Below are 20,832 nucleotides of genomic sequence, written 5' to 3'. Positions count from 1 at the left end.
TATTCATCTGGTTCACTGACCTGGAAAATAGGCCCCTTTGGTGGCATTAGTCTGGTTTAAGAGATTCTGGGCTTCTTCATCCACAACATCTAGCAAGGATTGGATAACTTCAGCTTCTTGAGGATCATCATAGATGTCATCATCCTGGGAATCAGATTCTTGAAAAACAGGAGTTTATTTTAAAGTACTGAGAAAGGGACAGTCTCGGTCCTAAATACCAGTATCTCCTTGGAAGGACAGACATGGTGACCTAGTCCTTTTCCTCTACAAGTATGCTGGCTGCTGTGATGAGGAACCACACAAATGCAGCTTAGTGGCAAAAAACAAAGGCAGATATTGGAAATATATACCTTTTCATGAAAAATTAACAATCTGATGCTCATTTCATAAAATTAATGTCAAATCATTCATTAATGAAAAAAATAAAGTTGTTATCTTCTCAAGATTAAGGATACAGCAGGCCTGATAAAATACTCTCAATATAAAATTTATAAGGCATTGGTAGTCTATGAAGGCTGCTCACAGCATGCAGGAAACATCAATCGCAGTAACTGTCTTTTCAACCTCCCAAGTCATTTTAGAGCCGAGAGCGAATACCGGACATCTGCACATTATACAACCAACAATGCCAGTTTTATAGTCTCTTATTCTTTCATTTCTCCCAACAACCTTCCCTTTCAAAGCTGTGTTAGCATGGGAGGTGACAAGAGCGATTACTGAACTTTTAGATCATTTACAGTAACTGGATGGCTTATTTGAAAACTACCTTTGGCTTCGGTCCGGTCCGTTAAGTCCCTCATCTGAGATGAGCCTTTTCCTCTAGGGCACACAGCTTCAGCTACTTCTTCCCCATTAACCTGAAGGACAAGAGCACAGTAGACCACCAGATTACTATTTTCTTAACTTCTGGGATCAGAGAAGACCTGACCATGGCTCCTCCCCTCTTCCTGCTGAGTACAAACTCTTATTAGATCTTTGCACTTTGCATCTGTGTTACTAGAAAGTATCTGTGGATTGAAGTGTGCCAAGTGGAAGGGGTTCCCATCATCGAACACAGCTGAAATTGTGTTATTTCTTAAATGTATGAGACTACACAAAGCTCTTATTTGAGGCATATTTTATGAGGTTTGTCCTCTAAAGAACATTTTAGAAAAGTTTAATAGGATTACAAAGGCCTAAAAGTTAAGAAAAAGGAATACAATTACTTTGGTTCTTCCTTCTTCCTCCCTCCCTCTTTCTTAGATAGGGTCTTGCTATGCAGCACAGGGAGGCCTCAAACTCTTAATGCTGGAAGTCTATGTATGCAACACTGCTCTTAGACAAAAGACAATCAACTTTTTAATTACTCATCAGTGTATCACATGGATGCATGCTCCAATTTGGTGGCTTGACATTTGTTAGGTGTAAAGACTCTGCAGTACAGTTTAGTGCTCTTGTGAATTTAAGGACAGAACAATGGACTGTAACTATGGAGTCACTATACATCACTGAACTGAAGGCCACACTCCTGTGCAGCTGACAGACTACAGCACAACGTGGAAGGACAATGTAGCACCATGGGTTCAGTGCTGAACATTTGCACAGCTGGGCTAGAGACACTGTTTCTGGGTTAGGGACGGGGCACGTGCTCACTTCTACTCTCATGCTGGGACCATGTCTGGTGCAGACCAGGGCAGGCCCTATGCATGCTGCCACAGTCTCTGAGTTTATGTGTGTCGATCTCACCTAGGACTAAATGTTCTAAGGTCTCTCATTCTCTGCACATTGTCCAGCTGTGGGTCTCTGTGTTGGTTCCCATCTACTGCAGGAGGAAGCTTCTCTGATGATGGCTGAGGAAAAACTGACCTATGAGTATTTTAGAATGTTGTTAGGAGTCACTTTATGGTCATGTTCCTTTAGCAGAACAATGATAATTTGGTTTTCCCTAAGTCCCTGGCCTATCTGGTCTCCAGTTATATGTCCAATTGATAACTACTCACAAATGAAAAATTGGTTCACTCCAACAGTCTCACTGGGGATACAAAGCACTCTTAAGGGTAGGTCCAATGCCCAGCAGTAGATGGCCAACACAAAATAAAGTTGATGGCATCTGTGGAGGTTCTTTGTCTCAAAGGTTTACTACAAGGCTTTTAAAATTTTTATTGTATTTTTTATTTTATCTCACAGGTCATTTTTTTTATACATTATGGCTTCTAGTGTTGTGTTTTTAAAGGATTCCAGTATATGTGGATATGTATCTCTGCGTCTACATGTGAATTTTGTGCTTTTTCTTTTTCTTTTTGGTTTTTCGAGACAGGGTCTCTCTGTGTAGCTTTGGTGCCTGTCCTGGATCTCCTTCTGTAAACCAGGCTGGCCTCAAACTCACAGAGATCTACCTGGTTCTGCTTCCTGAGTGCTGGGATTAAAGGCGTGCGCTACCACCGCCTGACAATTTCATGCTTTTTCTTTGACTCGTTCTTCTGTTTGATTGTTTTGTCCTATTCTGGCTTGTTCTGTTTTTGCTTTATCATATTTCATTACTATTCTTTAGATGCCTGTTTTCTACTGAGAGACAGAAAGGGTTGGATTCTGATAGGAGAGAAGGTGGCGTTGATCTCAGGAGTTGGGGGAGGGGAACCATGGTAAGAATGTTATATGGAAAATAATCTCTGTTCAATTAAAGAAAAAAATTAAAAATTAAAAAAGACAGGAAAAAATGTAGATTTGGATAAACTGATAAAATTAACTGACTAAATCACAGTGTGTAATGTGGCTCACTCTGGAGCCCTAACTCTTCTTATGAAGCTGTTAGATATGACAAAACTACATCTCATAAGCTGGTCATGTAGCACCCACAGCATCAATGGCTGTGAAATCCCATTTTCCATGAGAAATCAAGGTCTGGACATTAGTGTTCAAGCAAGAATGTTGTCAAGGAGACTTCCTGAAGATCTGAATTCTGACAGAAATGTTGGCACCCACAATAATAAAGGCCCTATGTCCAGGGTTTGATGTTAATTCAGTAGAAACTCCACACTTCTTTGTCAACACGCTGACACTTAAGAAGGAAGCAAACACTCCCCAGCACAGGAACAGTGGAAAGCCATGAAAATTCGGTTGCTTCCACTTTGTGAGGCTGAAGATCTGGACCACCAGGAAAGTAGCTCAGCTACAGCACAATGCAAACAACACACACGAAACGCCACTTTTGTGCTACAGTCATTTCTGCCTTAACACGGCTCCCACTGCTGCGTGCTCCAGGACTTACTATGTAAAATGTGTGGCATGACATGATGTGGTGTCAGAAAGGTGCAGATGGGCTTCTGTTCACTATACAAAATTTCTTCTTGAAATCCCAGCTCATGTCCAGAATTATGTTGAGATGGTATGATTTTTTCTTTTTTTGGATAACTAAAGGGAAGTCTTTTAAATGGGAAGACATGCCTTTTATACTACTCAAGCAGACATCTGAATAGTAAGGGTGTGACTCGACTCATGGGGTGAGTGTAGTTTAAAACAGTCCAATAGAATAAAAATCCAGCTGTGCTGCTTTCAGAAAAATCACATAACATGGACAGAAGAAAACAAAAGAATAAAAATTACCCAAACTGAGGGGTACAAAAGTACACTTAGAGAGAGCATGAAGTGGAACTCACACAGCATCTAAAGCTTTGCCAAATGACAGTTCTGTGCCAATCCTAAGTGGTTTAAGATCTCATTTTATTATCTGGAAAACACAACTTAAGTCTTTCAAAACAAGCAAGTCTGTTTCTTTGGCTAATACTGTTGCTCCTTACCAGGGCCATAGGTTTAGCCTTCTCAGGCTAATATTAATCTCAGAGAGCGACTCTGTTGTTGTTAACTACACACTTCTCTTCCTACAGTCCAAGAGACAAGCGAAGGGACTGTGTACATTAACCAAACATCCTGATGCTAAGTATTACCTAGTCAAGCCATTAGCCATGAGAGCCAATGTACACAAGGGCGCAGGCTTGAAGGCTCTGCATTTTGAGTTTACTTAGCAAAGCCTTAGTTCATCACAATAGACTCCCACTGTGAGCATATGTGTCTTAACAACATTTAATTACAACATCAATTTGGCATGAAGCATAAGCACATTGGTTATTAAAAGTAAGTAAGACATGAAAGGAGTTTGTTTTTCTTACCTTGGAGAAGGAATTCTTAGGTGTGAGAGCAGGACGGCCACAAGGCTGCGTACTGGTATGGCCTGAAAGGAACAGCACAGAGTGGTATGTCAGACAACTGAAATTACAAGAGCGACATGGAAATTACCCAAGATACATAACTCCAAGGATACAAGTCAACTAAAAATTCTGATACAGGGCCAGTGAGATGGATCAAGAGGGTGAGTGCTTGTCACCAAGACTGGAACCACCTGGGCTGATGAGATCCAACACCTGCAGGCTGTCCTTTGATCCCCATTCACGCACAATGGCATCAGTGTGTGTGTGTGTGTGTGTGTGTGCCCCTGAGCGCTTCATCCTCCTGCCTCATCTCTCAAGTGCTGGGATTACAGGTGTGCACCACCACACCACAGGGAAGGGAACCAAATCCCTAAGAGAAAATAGTACTTACAAAAGCTGATTTTCCCTTTGTAGGTATATTATTTACATCTGTGATTCCAGTGCTTGGGAAGCAGAGGCAGGAGGATTGCTCTGCATATGAAGCCAGCCTGGACTACAGAGGGAGATCCTGCACCAACTCCCACAAAACAAGCTGTTTGGGACTGAATGATTCAAGTAGGAGAGCCCGAATGGAAATCATCCCACCTGAAGGGAGCAACATTACAATGTGACAAGTGTGGAACTGAACTCACGCTACTCCTGTATGGGAGAGGACACCTGCTTGGTTCATTTCCCAAAGTGCCTTGGCCTAGGCACCACATGTGGATAAATGGAAAAGTACTTTAAGTATATTCTAGATAAAATACTGATTTTTTTCCTCTTTGTGGTACATGAGTCCCAGGGCTTCTATTTGAGAATGACCTGTAGATAATGCTGGTAGGAGGATGAAGGTTGAGGCAGAATTTTTATGAACATATTTCTGTAACTTTGTGGTTGGTGTTACATAGACCCCAGGGATTGTCTCTTTTTCTTTGAAAGAAATGTAATACATTTTAGAACTCCAGGAAAAATAATTGAAACAGGCTACTAGATCTAGAAGTCCTCCGGGCACACCGTAAGACACCGTAGGTAGGTGTTTACAGCCTCCCCTTGTGCTTTCTCTTTCCCTTCTTGGTCCCACAGAACTTAGTTCCAGGGAGTCAAGCCAGAGAGCCGATAGAGATACTCTTCACAAAGTGTGGGCCCTGGACAGACAGACAGGCAGAAAATGTTCTCTTCAGTGTTTTGTGAGCTCATCTGCTCGAAATGAACTGATGGAAAGCAGGGAACTATGGTGATATTTTATTTGTACTGAAATGTGATTTTATTTGTATGTTAATAAATAAAGTTGCCTGGGGGTCAGAGCTAATAGCAAGCCATCGTAGAAGCTGGGCGGTGGTGGTGCACACCTTTAATCCCAGCTCTTAGGAGGCAGAGCTAGGCGGATCTCTGTGTGTTCAAGGATATAGCCAGCATGGAGACACATGCCTTTAATCTCAATACCAACCATAGAAGACCTGGAGGTCTGTATAGATGGGCAGTGACGAGGCGGTCATGTGGTTGGGTTTACAACCAATGAGAGGGCAGAACAGAAAGTCTATATAAAGCACAAACACACAGGAAGTAGGTCTCTTTCGGAGAGGTAGGACAACAGTGACAGTGAAGGGTAAGATTTTTAGCTCTTAGCTATTGCTGTGACCTCCTGGGCTTTCATCTCTGCATTGGCTCTGTGTTTCTTATTTACTAAGATGGTTACTTCTACAGGGAACTAACCTTTGGCTCTAACAGACAAACTGCTGTGGTATGGTTTCCAGCAGTTGCTGCTGGCATCAGGTGTCACTCTCTCCAACCGTGAAAGGACAAAGTTCACGTGCTCCAGTTCACCCACATCCCTGTGTCTAATGTCTCTCTCAGCATTAGCAATCAAAGCTACAGTTGTAGGTCCTGATTATATAACACAGTGGGAATCAGATTTTCTGGGTTTAAATTTAAGACTTACTCTTCGTTAACTTTGTGGGTGTGGTGGTTTGAAAGAAAATGGCCCCCAAAGAGAGTGGAACTGTTAGGAGATGTGGCCTTGTTGGAAGAAGTGTGTCACTGCAGAGATGGGCTCATATATATGCTCAAGATACCACACAGTGTCTCAGACCTCTTCTTGTGATATAGGACTCTCAGCTACTGTTCCAGCACCACATCTGCCTACATGCTACCATGTCCCACCGTGATGATAATGGACTGAACCTCTGAACTATAACTGAGCCACCCCAATTAAATATTTTTCCTTTATAGGAGTTGCCATGGTCATGGTGTCTCTTCACAGCAATAGAAACCCTGACTAAGACAGTGGGCTTGGGCAAAGTTAGCAAGCTTCTCAGTGCCTCAGTTTCTCTTTCACTTTGCATTGCTATGAAGCAATACAACAGTACTTTTAGAATGATCTGTTTATAATGAGGATTAAAGTACTTACAGGCAGGCTTCATCAGCCACTACAGCTCTTCCACTGCTTCTGTCATTATGTTACCAGGTGAGGTAGATACTTGTTTGCACACCGATGAACCTACAGTGTGCAGGTGGGTCCCTAGCCCAGGAGACATTCTGTCGATGTCTGTATAAATTACACACCTCATTAGAACCTCACTAGGTTGACACTAGTAATATTTTACTGATGGGAAATGGAGGCTTAAATAAGCATCAGGGGACTTTCTGAGGACACACAGACTTTTCAGATCCACTGGATATATACTTATGCTCTGCTATTTTTCTAATATATATTGAGTTTCAGAACTGTTATCACTGAAATAGAGTATTTTCACTTAGATCCTGTAAAACATTCTAGAAAGTTAAGAAAAAGTTTAGTGATAGTATCCAACTTGCTATCCAGAAGAAAGTCACCTCTCCATAAGCCCTGTTAAAGTAAATGTGTCTGTCATACCGTTGGCTTTGGTGAGCTTGGGTGCTGGAATGGCAGGTCTTGTTGAACTAGGCACCACCGGACAACCATCTCTGTAGAACACACAAAGAAAGAACAGTTACAAAGGTTTCAGAAGCTTCACTTTAGGGCTGAGTCTAGGCACGCTGCCAAGTGTGGACAGGATCTAATGAAATTCTTCATGTGTGTCTGTAACTCAGTGCTCCCACGGTAAGATGAAAGATAGACTCAGGATAATCCAGTGATCTTGGAAACTTGCAGGCCAGTCTGATGTATGCAACAGTGAACAAGAACCTCTCTCCAACAAAGTGAAAAGTGAGATCTACACTATGTGTCTTAGTCAGGGTTTCTACTGCTGTGAAGAGACACCATGACCATGACAACTCTTAGAAAGGAAAACATTTAATTGGGTAGCTTACAGTTTCAGAGGTTTAGTCCCTTATCATCATGGTGGGACATGGCAGCATGCAGGCAGACATGGTGCTAGAGAGGTAGCTGAGAGTTCTACATCTTGCAGGCAACAGGAAATGGTCTGTCACACTGGTCATGGCTTGAGCACATATGAGACCTCAAAGTCTGCCTCCATAGTGACACACTTCCTCCAACAAGACCACACCTCCTAATAATACCACGCCCTTTGGGGGCCATTTTCCTTCAAACCACCACACTATGTGAGGTATATACCCACTCCTCCCCTACCCTCTCCTCACAAAGGTTAAAAAAAAAAGAAAAGAAAATGAAGGATGGCTTTTTTCTTTTCTGTTCTCCATTTCCTTAAGACTTAGTCCGGGCTGGCCTCAAGTTTGTTCTGCAAGGGTATACGAACCACCAATCTTCTTGCTTCTGGTTCCCAAGTGCAGGGGTTATAGGCACGGACCACCATGCTCAGCAAGTACCACTGTCCTTACTACTGTTGTTATTGACAGAGCTGGAGACTGAACTGCATCTCCACTGAGAATTAACTCCTCCAAATAATCTTTCTTCAGGTTTGAGTTCAGCACTTCATCCTAGTGCTCATCCCACTTGGGAACATGGTAACTGAGCTGACTGCACAACTTAACTCTGTGGACAGGTCAAAGGAAGTTTACCAAATTTTTATATACAGACCCCTTGGTATGAATATGCTTTTCTTTTAGATTAGGGTAAAAACAAAAACAAAAACAAAAACAAAAACCTTTGTTCTAAGAATCACCCAAGCTGGGCGGTGGTGGTGCACGCTTTTAATCCCAGCACTCAGGAGGCAGAGGCAGGTGGATCTCTGTGAGTTCGAGGACAGCCTGGTCTCCAAAGTGAGTTCCAGGAAAGGCGCAAAGCTACACAGAGAAACCCTGTCTCGAAACAAACAAACAAACAAAAAAGAATCACCCAATGAACAGTACTACCCAAGGTCAAGAGCAGCCACAAGTGAGCAAGCACACTGGGAATAGGGTTAGCAGACCAGCGTGCTAACACTCAAGGATACCTAAGGGGCACTGTGATGGCAGATGCATGATAGCACACACTCTCAGCACACCTGTATGCTCCTGCTGGGCTGTTTAAGATTGCAAGGTCTTTACACCTTGAACATAGGTTATTTCTCAAGGTTCTGTTTGCAAGGAGCAGCCCCTTCAGCAAACCAACCGACCAGACCCTCTACATAGGCTGCTATGAAGTGCGGGGTTCCTCAGCTTCCTGAGGTCACTTTGGTAATAACCCTCACTGTGACAGAACCTCTGCTGTGGTCTCCATCAGACCCACGCACACTTTTCTAGGGCCTCTGGACAAACGTGGAATCCACACCACGCTCATGCTCCTTGCTGTGCCGTTAGCAATAAAAGTCCTTTCATTTCTCAAGGCACATCTGCTGGAATCCATGAAATAACAATAGGCAGGGTCACCAGCTTGCAATTAACTAGGGTAAATTCTACCCCCATTATAGCTCCTGACATATACAGTCACCACGAATTCCACCCGTCCATTATTGCTTCTACTACTTGTCATGGACTATGACGGTGACAGTGCAGAGCTGAAGGAGAACATGGAGGGCATTACTACGACGTCTGTTGAGACAGCAGCTAAGACAGAGGTGGAAAGGGAACAGAACGTCACTCCAGGACAGACTGAAGAGTGCTCCCTGATTCTGAGGTAAAACATCCACCTATACCTAAGCTTGACAGTGATGTGAATTCCCACAAAATATTTTCTCTTTCCCATTTATTCCCCTTCACCAAGGAAAACAAGTGTGTATCATTCTAAAGTTTAGACACAGAGAATCAGGTCAGGGAGAAGGGGAAAAGTACATAATCTACAAAGAACAAGCACGTTTATCAATGGTTTTAGTATTACACTTGTACTTTGGAAAATATTATTCATAGACACAACTGTCTATTCCCCTTCACATAGCTTGGCTTAGTCTACAACCTAGAAAGCCTGGATTCACGGGCGCTGTGGGAGGTGAATGATGCCTCCCAAAGATATCTGTACTCTTATGATTATGCCATAGTTTAGAGAATCTGTGAGATACCTCTTCACAGAGCAAAAGAAACGGGATTTCAACAGGGATTATTAGGACCCTGTTGTCACTGCTGGAGCCCTAACAAGTCAAAGATGAGGCAAGAGAATCCAAGTCAGAGGAAGAGACCGGGCAACAGAAGCAGGGAGCATAGAGGTGCTGCCTTTGACCATGGAGGGGCAAGGAGCCCAGGAAAGTGGTAATGGCAAGGAAACTGGATTCTTATGACCTGCAGAAGGAATATAATCCAGTGGATGCCTTGACTTTATCCCAGTGAGATCCATTTCTATTTCTGACCTCAAAAACTTCAGAGACGATAATCTTGGGTTGTTTACAGTAATTTGCTTATAGTAATTTGTTAGAGAAGCCATAGGAAATCAATACCTATGTTTTCTTAACACTTTTCCTCTACAAGTGAGGGGAGGTTTGCATTTAATGCTGTGGGCATGGCTCCTCTGTGCCTCAACAGCTGATGCCACTCTACTTCTGGGAATGAGGCCTAACTGCCCAAAGGCACCTGGTTTATTTCTGTCTGCAGTTCAGAGACTGGTCCCCTCGAAGGCTAGGCACACATTGGCTGTCAGTGGTGGCTTCGGAGATTCATGTTTGAAGATGGCTCTAGACAGTGTGGTGTGCAGGTTTGAGACACATAACGGACACACTCATCTGACCACCATAGAGAAAACTGATACAAACGGGATAATGACAAACAGCAAAAACAAACCTGATGACTACCTTATTATTACTTTGGAAATTATGCAAAACAAAAAATTCCTTCTCTTGGCCAAACAGAATTGGGCTGTATTCTGGTACTTGCAACTGAAGACTTGCAATATGAAGACATATGTGTTAACTGGAATCATGCTGCAACACTTTGCTGTTTGGTTACCTGGGCTCTATCAGAACTCTGGTCTAACATTACTCTTTTGATGGCTGTGAATGTCCAGTACCTTGTTGCTTTCAGCACCACTGAAGGAAGTGACAGGTCCAATGCTCTGTTTGCTTCTTCCAAGGTCATTCCTTGTGTGCTGACTCCGTTCACATAATGGATGATATCCAGGAGCTGCAGGTTACCTTCCACAGCTGCAGCCGACTGTGGGTTAATGTCACTAATATACACCACTTCATGTGGACTGCCATGACCTCCAGACAGAGAAAATCCTTCACAGAGCAGAAAACAATTGTTTCTCAGTCACGGGAGTCTTACCTGTAATCATGCCAGGAAAGTCATACTGAACAAAGCTTGTGCTTTTCTTACCTAACTCCTCGTCACGGCATGTCACTGTAATGTCAGGCAGCAAATGGGGAAACACTGGCATCCTGGGTAACTCTAGAATCCGCCCAAGAACTAATCTGACCGTCTTTGGTGAGGCTCGCAGCAGATTCACTGCATCCGTGTGGGTCATATTTGTAACATCTGTATCATTAACCTACAAAATGAGAGGCAAACTAGGATTGATTTTCAGAACAGGAAATCTAATTATAACCTGTATTAGCCAGTAAGAGATTTATGGTGATGTAGTCTCTAATTTATTAGAATCCTGTTCCCTGCAGAAATCATAGGGACAATGATCAAGCCATTATAAACAACATAAAGTCGCTAACAAATGTACACAGACCTTACTGCTTTGCTAATATAGAAGTTTTATCTTTCAGAACTTAGGAGACTTGCTGTCTCATGCACTTGAGAGACCCTGGAGAGATTAAAAGGATGTGTAGTTGGAGTAATTCCCAAATAGCTTCTTATAAAGACTGTAGTGGAGAATGATCTTCTGATCCTCCTGTCTCCACATCCCAAGTGCTGGGATTACAGGTTCGTGCCACTGAGTTAGGTTTATGTAGTACTGGAGCTTGAACCCAGGGCTTCATACAAGCTACACATATGCTACCAATTTGGCTACATTTTCTTCCCCTCTTTTTGGAGACAGGGTCTTATGTTGAACTCATTATGTAGTCAAGAAAAACTTTGATTCCTGGTCCTAATGCTTCTACCTCCCAAGTGCTGGGATTACAGGCATGTGGCCCTCTGCCTTGCTGAAGCCTTCATTTTTAACGTGGTGGGGAATGACAATATAAACCAGAGAAGCAGTGTCATATTAACTCAACTTCCTTCCTTCTCCAATGTTGACTCGCTTTTGGTCACTGACTGACTCGTGTTAGAAGGTAGGACTTCAGTGGTAGGACCTTTAGGTGGTGAAGACTAGTCGGGGGTATACCTGTAGAAGGAGAGCAGGGGGATCCCAGACTCTGGCATGCTTTTGAGATATGAACTCTTCCTCTTATACAGGTATTGTGGTAGTTCAAATGTAACTGGCCCCCATAAGCTTATGGGGAGTGCCACTATTCGGAGATGTGGCCTTTTTGGAGGAAGTATGTCACTGTGGGGGCAGACTTTGAAGACTGTTTAAGCTGTGCCTAGTTCCAGTTCACTTCCTGTTGCCTGTGGATCAAGATGTAGAACTCTCAGCTCCTTTCTCCAGCACCACCTCTGCCTGCATGCTGCCTTGTCCCTCCACGATGATAATGGACTGAACTTCTCAACTGTAAACCACTCAATTAAATGTTTTCCTTTGTAAGAGTTGTCATGGTCATGGTGTCTCTTCACAGCAACAGAAACCCTAAGACAGGCATGATGCTTTCACTAGAGCTGAGGTGCTGGTGCCATGTCCTTAAAGCTCCCACACTGAGCTAACTAAACTTCTTTTCTTTTTAAAGTAGGCTTGTGTAAGGAATTTCACAATAGTAACAAAAAAATAGATTAAGACATTTGTACAAATATCCCTATTCCCCTTAAATGTCTCATTTAAAAAAGTATTTTATGCATATGAGTGTTTTGCTTGGATCCATGTCTATACCATTTGTGAGCCTGAGGCCTGCAGAGGCCAGAAGAAGGCAACGAGTTCCCTGGAACTGGAGTTATAGAAAGTTGTAAACCAACATGCTGTGTTGGGAATCGAACCCAGGTCCTCTAGAAGAGCAGCCTGTGCTCTTAAACCACCGAGCTGTCCCTCCAGCCCCCCAAATGCCTCACCTTTACTAGGCGGTCTCCCGGCTTCAGCCTTCCATCAGCTTTGGCTGGATCCTGTACGACGTCATGGACATAACAGCCAATGCTCTGACTGCCTTTGGTTACTGTAAACCCCAGACTTCCTTGTTCTGATTTAATTAGGGTAATGGGAAGCTCTACTTCCTAGAGAAAGAACAGATCAATTTAAGGTTGTCTATGTTGTCTACAGACAAACAAACATGAATGTTGTTGCCCTTGGTTAAGAGAGGACAAACCCAAATCTTAGGTTTACTTAACTTGACCATGAGAAATCTTCTCAATTCTTGGTAGAATGTTCCTTTCTTTCCAAGCATGTAACGTTTGAAGTATGTAGTTATGTGTTTGTCTCCAGACTCTTTCCCTCCCTCCTTCCTGCTGCTCTTCATCCTTATTGTTTTCTATCTGGAAGAGCTAGGATTGGGTCCAGAGCCTCAGACATGCCAGGTAAGGCGTTCCCACCGAGCTGTACCTCAGCCCCTGCCTCAGTTCTTGCATCTACATTATTATAAACAAGGAGGTGGAGCGAGGGCACTCTGAAGACCAGCACTAAGTTTTAGAGGGGAAGGTTTAGAAAAATCCTCCACATTTTTAAACAACCAAGACATAAGGCAGGAGACACAAAAGAAGCTTTGTTTGCTGTTGTTTTTGTAAAACTATGACGTATCTGGATGAGTGTGGGTTACAGCTTCATTTAATTAAGATGTGCAACAAACTCAAAAGATTTCAGCTGGGATTGGAGGATGCTTATATGGCCAACAACAGACTTTATTGCCAAGAGTGAAACTGAAATGCTGATGTACACCCACCCGTCTGCTCTGTGACACACACAGAGATACACACACATAGACACATAAGACACAGACATACAGACACACACCCTACCACACAATTACAGGAAAATGAAAATTATGAAAAGACTATTTTGGTCCAAAATCCTTATGGTTTGGGGATGGTAAGATTATAAGTGCCTTTCCTTTTTTTTGTTTTCTTGTTTTATGATGTTTTGACATAAACATTTAATACTTGGCTAATAAACAGTGGAAAAAGGCTGACTTTAAATTTATGTAAAAGAATTCTCATCTTGGAAGTTTTTTCCTAAGCTTGATTTGCAGGCTTAGAAATTTTAAGGCTTTGGGGTGGGGGTGGGCATTAAAACTGGGGAAAGGGATGGGAGGGTAAGGTTGAAGAGGAACAGGAGAGGGATAACTAACATAAGAATGTTGAAAAAGCTGTATGGAAATCTACTTTTTTATAAAGTTCATATGTACATGTTGTTTTTTCATAAGAAAGAGTTTAGTTGGAATTTGTGAAGCTAATACTTCTTCCAGAAACCATAGACTATCAAATTAAAAGGTCCAGTGCCAAGTGTTGGGTACTTCCCCACGAGCTGTTTCCCAGAACAACACAAGCTACCGCAATGCTCTTGGTTATCCACCAGAACTCAATGGTAAGACCCAGTTGCTGAAGACACCCCACACCTTATACAGGACACGGACACGTCATCGTTACTGACAAGAAAGTTTCTTCCCTCCTGGCTAGCTTTTATGGTACTGGAAGGAGCTGTGCAGGCTGCTGGGGAAAACCATCAACAGCCTTACCCAGCTGTAAGCTCTAACAGTGACCAGCAAGGCAGGAGACGCCACGGTGCAACAGCGTCACAGCAATAAAACCCTAACTAAGACACATGCCCAGTACTGTAAATCATGCCAAGAACACAACGTTGGAGTGTTTGCAGGCTCCAGATATCAATCTACTAATATTCTTTTGGAAAACAGACAACCTTCCCTCTACATTTGTGAACTCTGTATCTAAATATCAGTGCCTTTTAGACCTCATCAGGGAAGTTTCTTTGTACAGTGAAAAACAGTTAATGCAGATACTCACAACTGGCCAAAGAACAGAGACTGTGTATGGAGTGTTCAGACATAAATGGGACACCTATATTATATCCCCATCCTCAAGGTCCAGGGACGATTTTGGAAGAGAGGGTAGGAGGATTCGAAGAGCCAGAGGTCAGGAAGGAGTGGGGTGAAACTGTGTCTTCTGGACATGACAGGGCCACTGTACTGATGAATTCATGGCAGCTGTGGTAGCCTGCCCAAGACCTGTACAAGACTAAGCCAGTCAACACTGCAGCAGAGAGGAGGGAGGGATTCATGAGCCCCAGCTGAGGAGCCATTGACAAGCTGATAGGAAAGGAGAGTCAGTTTTCTTTAAGAGTGTGGCCACTGGCAGGTCAACACTGCTCTCATCAATGGCCCCCATCCATGAGTACATGGGAAGCACAAACTGGACTTGGTGGGTTATTTAGAAAAAAGAGGGAGACTTGAGCTGGGGTAGAGATGAGGGATGGGAATGGATCCGGGAGGAGTATAGGGGAAAGAATGGGGAGGTCAACATGATCAAAATACATTTTATGCATGTATGAAATTCTCAAAGTATATATATCTTTCTCTGTGTGTATATATATGTCTATATATACAGACACACACATATATAGACATATATAATGCCTATATATATGTAAAGTTTAAGGCTACTACTACAGAGTAAAGATTCCAGTTATATACACAAAAACTTCAAAGAAAAACTATATTCAAGTATTAGAAACTCACTAACTCATGAAGGGAAGAGAGTTTAATCAGGAAAGTGCTTTCTACACAAGCATGAGGCCTGGGCTGGACCCCCACATAAAGCTGGTTGTGGCGAGATGTACTTATAGTCTCAGTGCGGAGAGGGGAAGACAGGGGATCCCTGGGACTTGCTGGCCAGCAAGTCATCCCAATTTGTGAGTTCTGGGACAGTGGGGGACCCTGTTTCAAAGGAACTGGACAGCACTTATGGGTAACAGCACTGAGGACTGTTCCTCTGTCTTCACATGCATGTATCTACACACATCTTTGAGCCCCCCTCCCTCCACACCCAGTAGGTACAAGCCAGGTATGATGGTGCATGCCTATAATTCCAGCATTGAAGAAGCAGTGAAGTTGATCTCTGGAGCTCACTGGCCAACCAGCTTAGCCCATTTGGCCAGCTCCAGACAAACGAGACCATCTCAAAAAACCAAAATGGATGGCTCCAGAAAAACAATGTCTGAGGTTGACCTCTGCTCTCCACATGCACGTGCACACACATACACCCACATGAGCACACATCCACATGCATGTGTGCACACATGCACACACACACATAAAATCAATAGGTAATTCACAGAGATTCAAGAAATAAAAACGATAAGCACCTATCTGTAGCACTGTCTAAATGCTGTGCAGGAGTTTTGTATATGGTCATTTATTGTTCCCAGTTTTCTCAAGTCAGCAGCCCACTGTAGAGGCAAAGCTACTAGGAATCAGGAGAATTAGGGCATTTGTCTGCAGGTGTCTGCCAAAATGGCAGCAAGGCAGTGAGATCATCAGGGCAGCATACATACTTTTCATCTGCCCTGGATTTCTCACCAGGGAAACAGCAGTGAAAGCTGTCATTCATTTAGTAAGTGTAACGTGAACTGCTCTACAACACAGCTGTTTCTCCAGCTGATAGCAAAAGCATACATACATTTATACCTTCATTGAGAAAAATGACAATTGTTTTATTGTCTGTAATAGAGAAAGCAGCTCACCAGCTCGGAATCCTCCAGGTGGTTTCCCAGGTCATTATTCAAAGTGGTCAAGTTTTCTGGTTTGTTCAGCTCAGAAGCAATATGTGTATAGTATTTCCCAACCGAGTCAGAAGCAGCACATTCTGACTGGGACTGACAGATCTGTCCATGACTCACATCCGGAGGGGGATGACTACAGAGATAAAGGAAGCAGCGTTATTGTGGGTACATCTCAGTGTCAATATTCAGGTTGATGGTTCTGTCTGGTTTTGAGTGAGGTCCTCACTAGCTTTTACACTATGGGTTTACTCAATGTCTACTATATGCTAGTATTACCATTTATTTGTTCTCTGTGCAGGTTTAACTTTCAAATAAGCTCTCTAAGCTACATAAGGACAGTAAGACAAGCTAGACTTAAGTATATACACTTTCTACTCTGAGTTGTTATTCAAGATGGAAGCTAATGTTACCTGGGGTCTAATTTGGATTTCAACCCAGTAAGAAAAGGAGAAAGAAGAACAACATCTCATGCTTGTGGTCATTTACCTGTTGACTTAAATATTTATTTCCCAAAAGTGGAGACTGAACTTGGGGTTTTATTCATGCTAGACAAGTGCTCTGTTCTTATCTGCTACTCTCTGTAATTTTTTTTTAATTTGAGAGAAGGTCTTGCAGATTGTTTAGGCTGCCTTTGACTCTTTGCTCCCTCAGGGTTCCAAGTACCTGGGATGATAGGACTGCTTCCTGCAGTCACTCTGGATGAAAAAAACGGGCATGAAGGAAGTGGGGACAAGATGGGAGGAAGGAGGAAGGTGGGGAGGGAGAATGCAGGCAAGTGTGGCTGGACATAAACACACACAGCCACCAACAGTCAAGGCGTGGATGCATCTTTACCCTGCTGGATCCTATGCTTTCAAACATTTCCTTTTTCCTGTCTCCTGGTCCTGCCATTTGCAAATCCCATGGCCCTCCCCTTGTAATTATAATCTCCCTGAGCATCATTACCTAAATGAACTTCTTTTCTTTCTGGTTAAATTGTATTGAGACACTTCTTTCTTCCTTCCTTCCTCCCATCTTTCTTTCTTTTTTTTTTTATTCTCAAGACAGGGTTTCTCTGTGAAGCAGCCTGACTGTCCTGGAACTCACTTTGTAGACCAGGCTGGCCTCAAACTCACAGAGATCTGCCTACCTCTGCCTCACACCACTGCCCAGTGAGAAACTACTTTCTTAATTACTAAAAAATATGCCCAAGAGAGAACCAAGGGTAACACTGGCTGTCTTGAGAGCTTACTAAATTTGTCAGTCACAACAGCAAGACCTCGAACAGCCATTGTTTACCAACCATTCTGAATCCACAGGCATTCCATTCTTAAAAAAAAAAAACCTGTCGTTGCATAAGTTGGCTGTTTGAAACCTGGAGCTTATGCAGGGACACTTGGCTAAGTCTGGGAGGAAGGGACTGGACCTGCCTGGACTGAGTCTACCAGGTTGATCGCAGTCCTCAGGAGAGGATTTGCCCTGGAGGAGGTGGGAATGGTGGGTGGGATGGGGGTAAGGGGAGGGAATGGGAGGGGGGAGAATAGGGGATCCCCGTGGCTGATATGTAGAACTGAATGGTATTGTAAAATAAAATAAATAAATAAATAAAAACAAACAAACAAACAAACAAACAAAAAAAACAACAAAAAACCTGTACCTGGTCTACACAGAGAAACCCTGTCTCGAAAGAAAAACAAAAACCAAAAACCAAACAACCCCCCAAAAAAACCAAACCTGTATTTATTTTGTGTGTGTATGTGCATGTGTATGAGGGTGCCCTATCCCCTGGAGCTGTCCGGTACGGGTGCTGGGAACTGAGCCACCAGACGTCACATTCTTAGAACAACATGTCCTGCTGCTGCTGGTGCCGCCACCAGATGCTCTGGACACTGCAGCACTGGCAATACCTGCTCTCAAATTCCAGTTTGCTGGGTGTTTTCCGAGGAAGGTAAAACATGGTACAGGTGGGTTCTTCTTGGCTTCTGGGTGCTTCGCGTTGACCGTGCGCCTGGGACACCATGTTGCTCAGAGTCTGGGTCAAAGCTGCAGTCAGGGTTACATTTGGTTGCTCGGCTGCAGCTCTCTCACGGTCGTCCTCTCCACTCAAGCTGCTGTCACTCGAGCTGTCTCTCCTGGAGGGACACCTGCGCTGATCCCTGTGTCTGCCAGACACCTCGGTCTCCGCCACGCTGGGGCCTCGCTCCACTGAGAAGGCTGACGGCTGAGAAGGCTCTTTACTGCTGCCTAGAAATGCTGGTGCTGGAGAGTGGAGCGGAGTCTGAAGGGACACACGGAAGGGCATCAGAGGGGGCAGCATGCATTGACTTTAGGAACCGTCAGGGATTATGAACCTGCTAAGTAGCAGCGCTTCACACAAAAATATAAACTTTCTGATCATTACCATAATTTATGTTCTTCAAAGAAAACTATTGTAAAATGACAGATGCTAATACTGTGTGAGTAACACTGGTTCATTTACCACATTATTATTTTGGGTGTATAACTGTGCCAGTGCACAAGTGCCACAGTGCATGAGGAAAGGTCAGAGGACAACTTGTGACTGGATCTTTCCACCAAGGGAGGAGGTTCCAGGGATTGAACTCCAGTCCTTGGGCTTGGCAGCAAGTGCCCTTACCTGCTGAGCCGTCTCGCCAGACTCATTTATATTTTATTTTCAAACTTCATTTATGTCCTTTTATTTTATTTTGTGTGTGTGCATGTGTGCCATGGTGTGTGTGTGTGTGTGTGTGTGTGTGTGTCTGTCTGTCTGTGTGAGGAGGACAGAAGAAGGCATCAGGGTCCCTGGAGCTGGAGCTGAGGAGTGGCGGGTGAACTCAACATGGTTTCTTCAAAAGCCACTTCTAATGAGTTTCATGAACAGCACTTTGCTGTTATGTTGTCCTCACAGCTCCCCCTTGCCGCCCCCACCCCTGCTGCCCTACCCCCTCCACCCCCACATGAGGGTGAGCGCTCCTGGCTCAAGCTCCTCTCCCTTCCAGACCCAGAGGACACCACTGGGAGGAGAACTCCTTCAGGCTGAGGCCAGAGGCAGATTTTCTTGTAAACACCATCAGAATACATTTGTAGATCCTTACTGTGACATAGAAGAAATAAATACAGCCCCCTTTTCTAGATTCTGATTTTTTATGTGACAAAACAATTCTCATTGACTTTTTCCTGCTTTCCAGTACCGAGCTTTAGTCATTTCCACTCTAATCCTCTCTCACCGCCCTCCCGCTCTAGAACCCTGTCCTCAGCACATCCTCATTTTAGTTCTGTGCCATCTTTCTGTGTAGGACTCCTGGAGTTCAATTACTTTCTTGCCCATGCAGGAGTGGGAAGTCACTCATGGGGCACGGACAACTTTTCAGCAGCTGGACACGCACCAAACAACCATCAGCTGTCAACAGTCCTCAGGGAGGGGTGGGGCCTCGTGAGCCCCTCCCACCTATGACTGACAGACGGCTGGTCCAGTCTTGTGCAGGGCTGTGGAGATTCCACAAGTGCGATGGCCATGTCATGCCCAGAAGACATGTCCTTCGCTGCACGCCTCTGCAGCCGCAGCTCTCAACTTCTTCCCTCAGGGAGTACAGAGATGACCCATGCAGGGCCAAGCCCTCCACCTACGCAGTCTACCCTGGGACACGTCACGGGCTTCTGCACGGATGGAGGCCACAGGAAGAAGGTCCCCGAGGAAGATGGGCATGGCATTAACCTCAGATTCTGCTTAACTCTCAACTTTATCCAGACCCAAATGGCAAGAGATGTTCTTTGTTTAGCTTAGGAACAGATGGGCACAAAACCTGTATAACTTATTGCTTTGACAAGTCCACCATGCTTAGAAAACAAATTCCTGAAACTCAAGCTCCCTAGAAGTTCAGAATTAGAAGAGAGTGGAAAGTGAACAGATACTACAAATATGGAATGTGCAGGAAGAGTGTGGCACACACAAGATGATGGCTCCTCGTTCAGCATTGAGGCGCGAAGCCCAGTACACCAAACCGAGAGGAAACCACTGCAGCCACAGCAACTGCTGCTTAGCACACCACAGCAACAGAAAGCAGCAACCAATGACCTTACCGGAAACACAGTGTCAATTTCTGGTAGCACGCCGGGTGGGGGTCTGCAGAGGAGCAAGGACACTTCAGGAGCTGTTCCCCTGAGAGCAGATATGACTTCCTGGAGGCATGTGAGAAGAGATGGCAGAGGAAGAGAGGTAAGTCGGCAGGAAGTAGGACAGCTCACCCACCAGCCCATCCACAGATCACTGAAATGCTGCTCCTGTCCCGCCGTCCTGGCTCACCTGCTGAGACAGCCCCTTCAATGAGGCTCCGTTCACTTTCAATATGACATCTCCAACATCGATTTTTCCACTTTCTGCAGCAGGTTGTCCAGGGAAGAGCTTTTTAACCCTTACTATGCTGGCATTGATTTGTTCTGGTATAAGATTATCTTCTCGAGAAAAACTGAATCCTAGGCCCGAGCTATTCTTGAACAGTTTGACCTCAAATGTATTATCTAGGGAAAAAAATGAAAAGTTCAATGTTATCAAGTGTGTATATACAAACACACACTTTTATACACACTTTTAAAGTAGCCTAATTCGGCATGCTTGTATAAGAACTT

At 43.9% G+C, this 20,832-nt stretch overlaps 1 protein-coding gene across 6 annotated transcripts in view; it reads right to left on the bottom strand.

The window, feature by feature from the left end:
- Positions 1–20,832, bottom strand: part of Ptpn13 (protein tyrosine phosphatase non-receptor type 13) — a 190,523-nt gene that overhangs the window by 19,676 nt on the left and 150,015 nt on the right. For all 6 annotated transcript variants that reach the window (XM_037209228.1, XM_028867296.2, XM_037209229.1 and 3 more), the window contains 11 exons: positions 20,510–20,724; positions 20,287–20,385; positions 18,114–18,484; positions 16,189–16,360; positions 12,555–12,713; positions 10,782–10,953; positions 10,474–10,684; positions 7,036–7,106; positions 4,146–4,207; positions 767–857; positions 21–158 (listed from right to left, as the gene is read on the bottom strand). In XM_037209228.1, the coding sequence (XP_037065123.1) occupies positions 21–158; positions 767–857; positions 4,146–4,207; positions 7,036–7,106; positions 10,474–10,684; positions 10,782–10,953; positions 12,555–12,713; positions 16,189–16,360; positions 18,114–18,484; positions 20,287–20,385; positions 20,510–20,724 (1,761 nt within the window). The remainder of the gene's footprint in view (positions 1–20; positions 159–766; positions 858–4,145; positions 4,208–7,035; positions 7,107–10,473; positions 10,685–10,781; positions 10,954–12,554; positions 12,714–16,188; positions 16,361–18,113; positions 18,485–20,286; positions 20,386–20,509; positions 20,725–20,832) is intronic.

The sequence above is a fragment of the Peromyscus leucopus genome, chromosome 10, assembly GCF_004664715.2.
Source record: "Peromyscus leucopus breed LL Stock chromosome 10, UCI_PerLeu_2.1, whole genome shotgun sequence".
NCBI classification, from domain to species: domain Eukaryota; kingdom Metazoa; phylum Chordata; class Mammalia; order Rodentia; family Cricetidae; genus Peromyscus; species Peromyscus leucopus.
The sequence above is the reverse complement of the archived record's forward strand: the minus strand, read 5'-3'. Positions and strand labels throughout refer to the sequence as shown.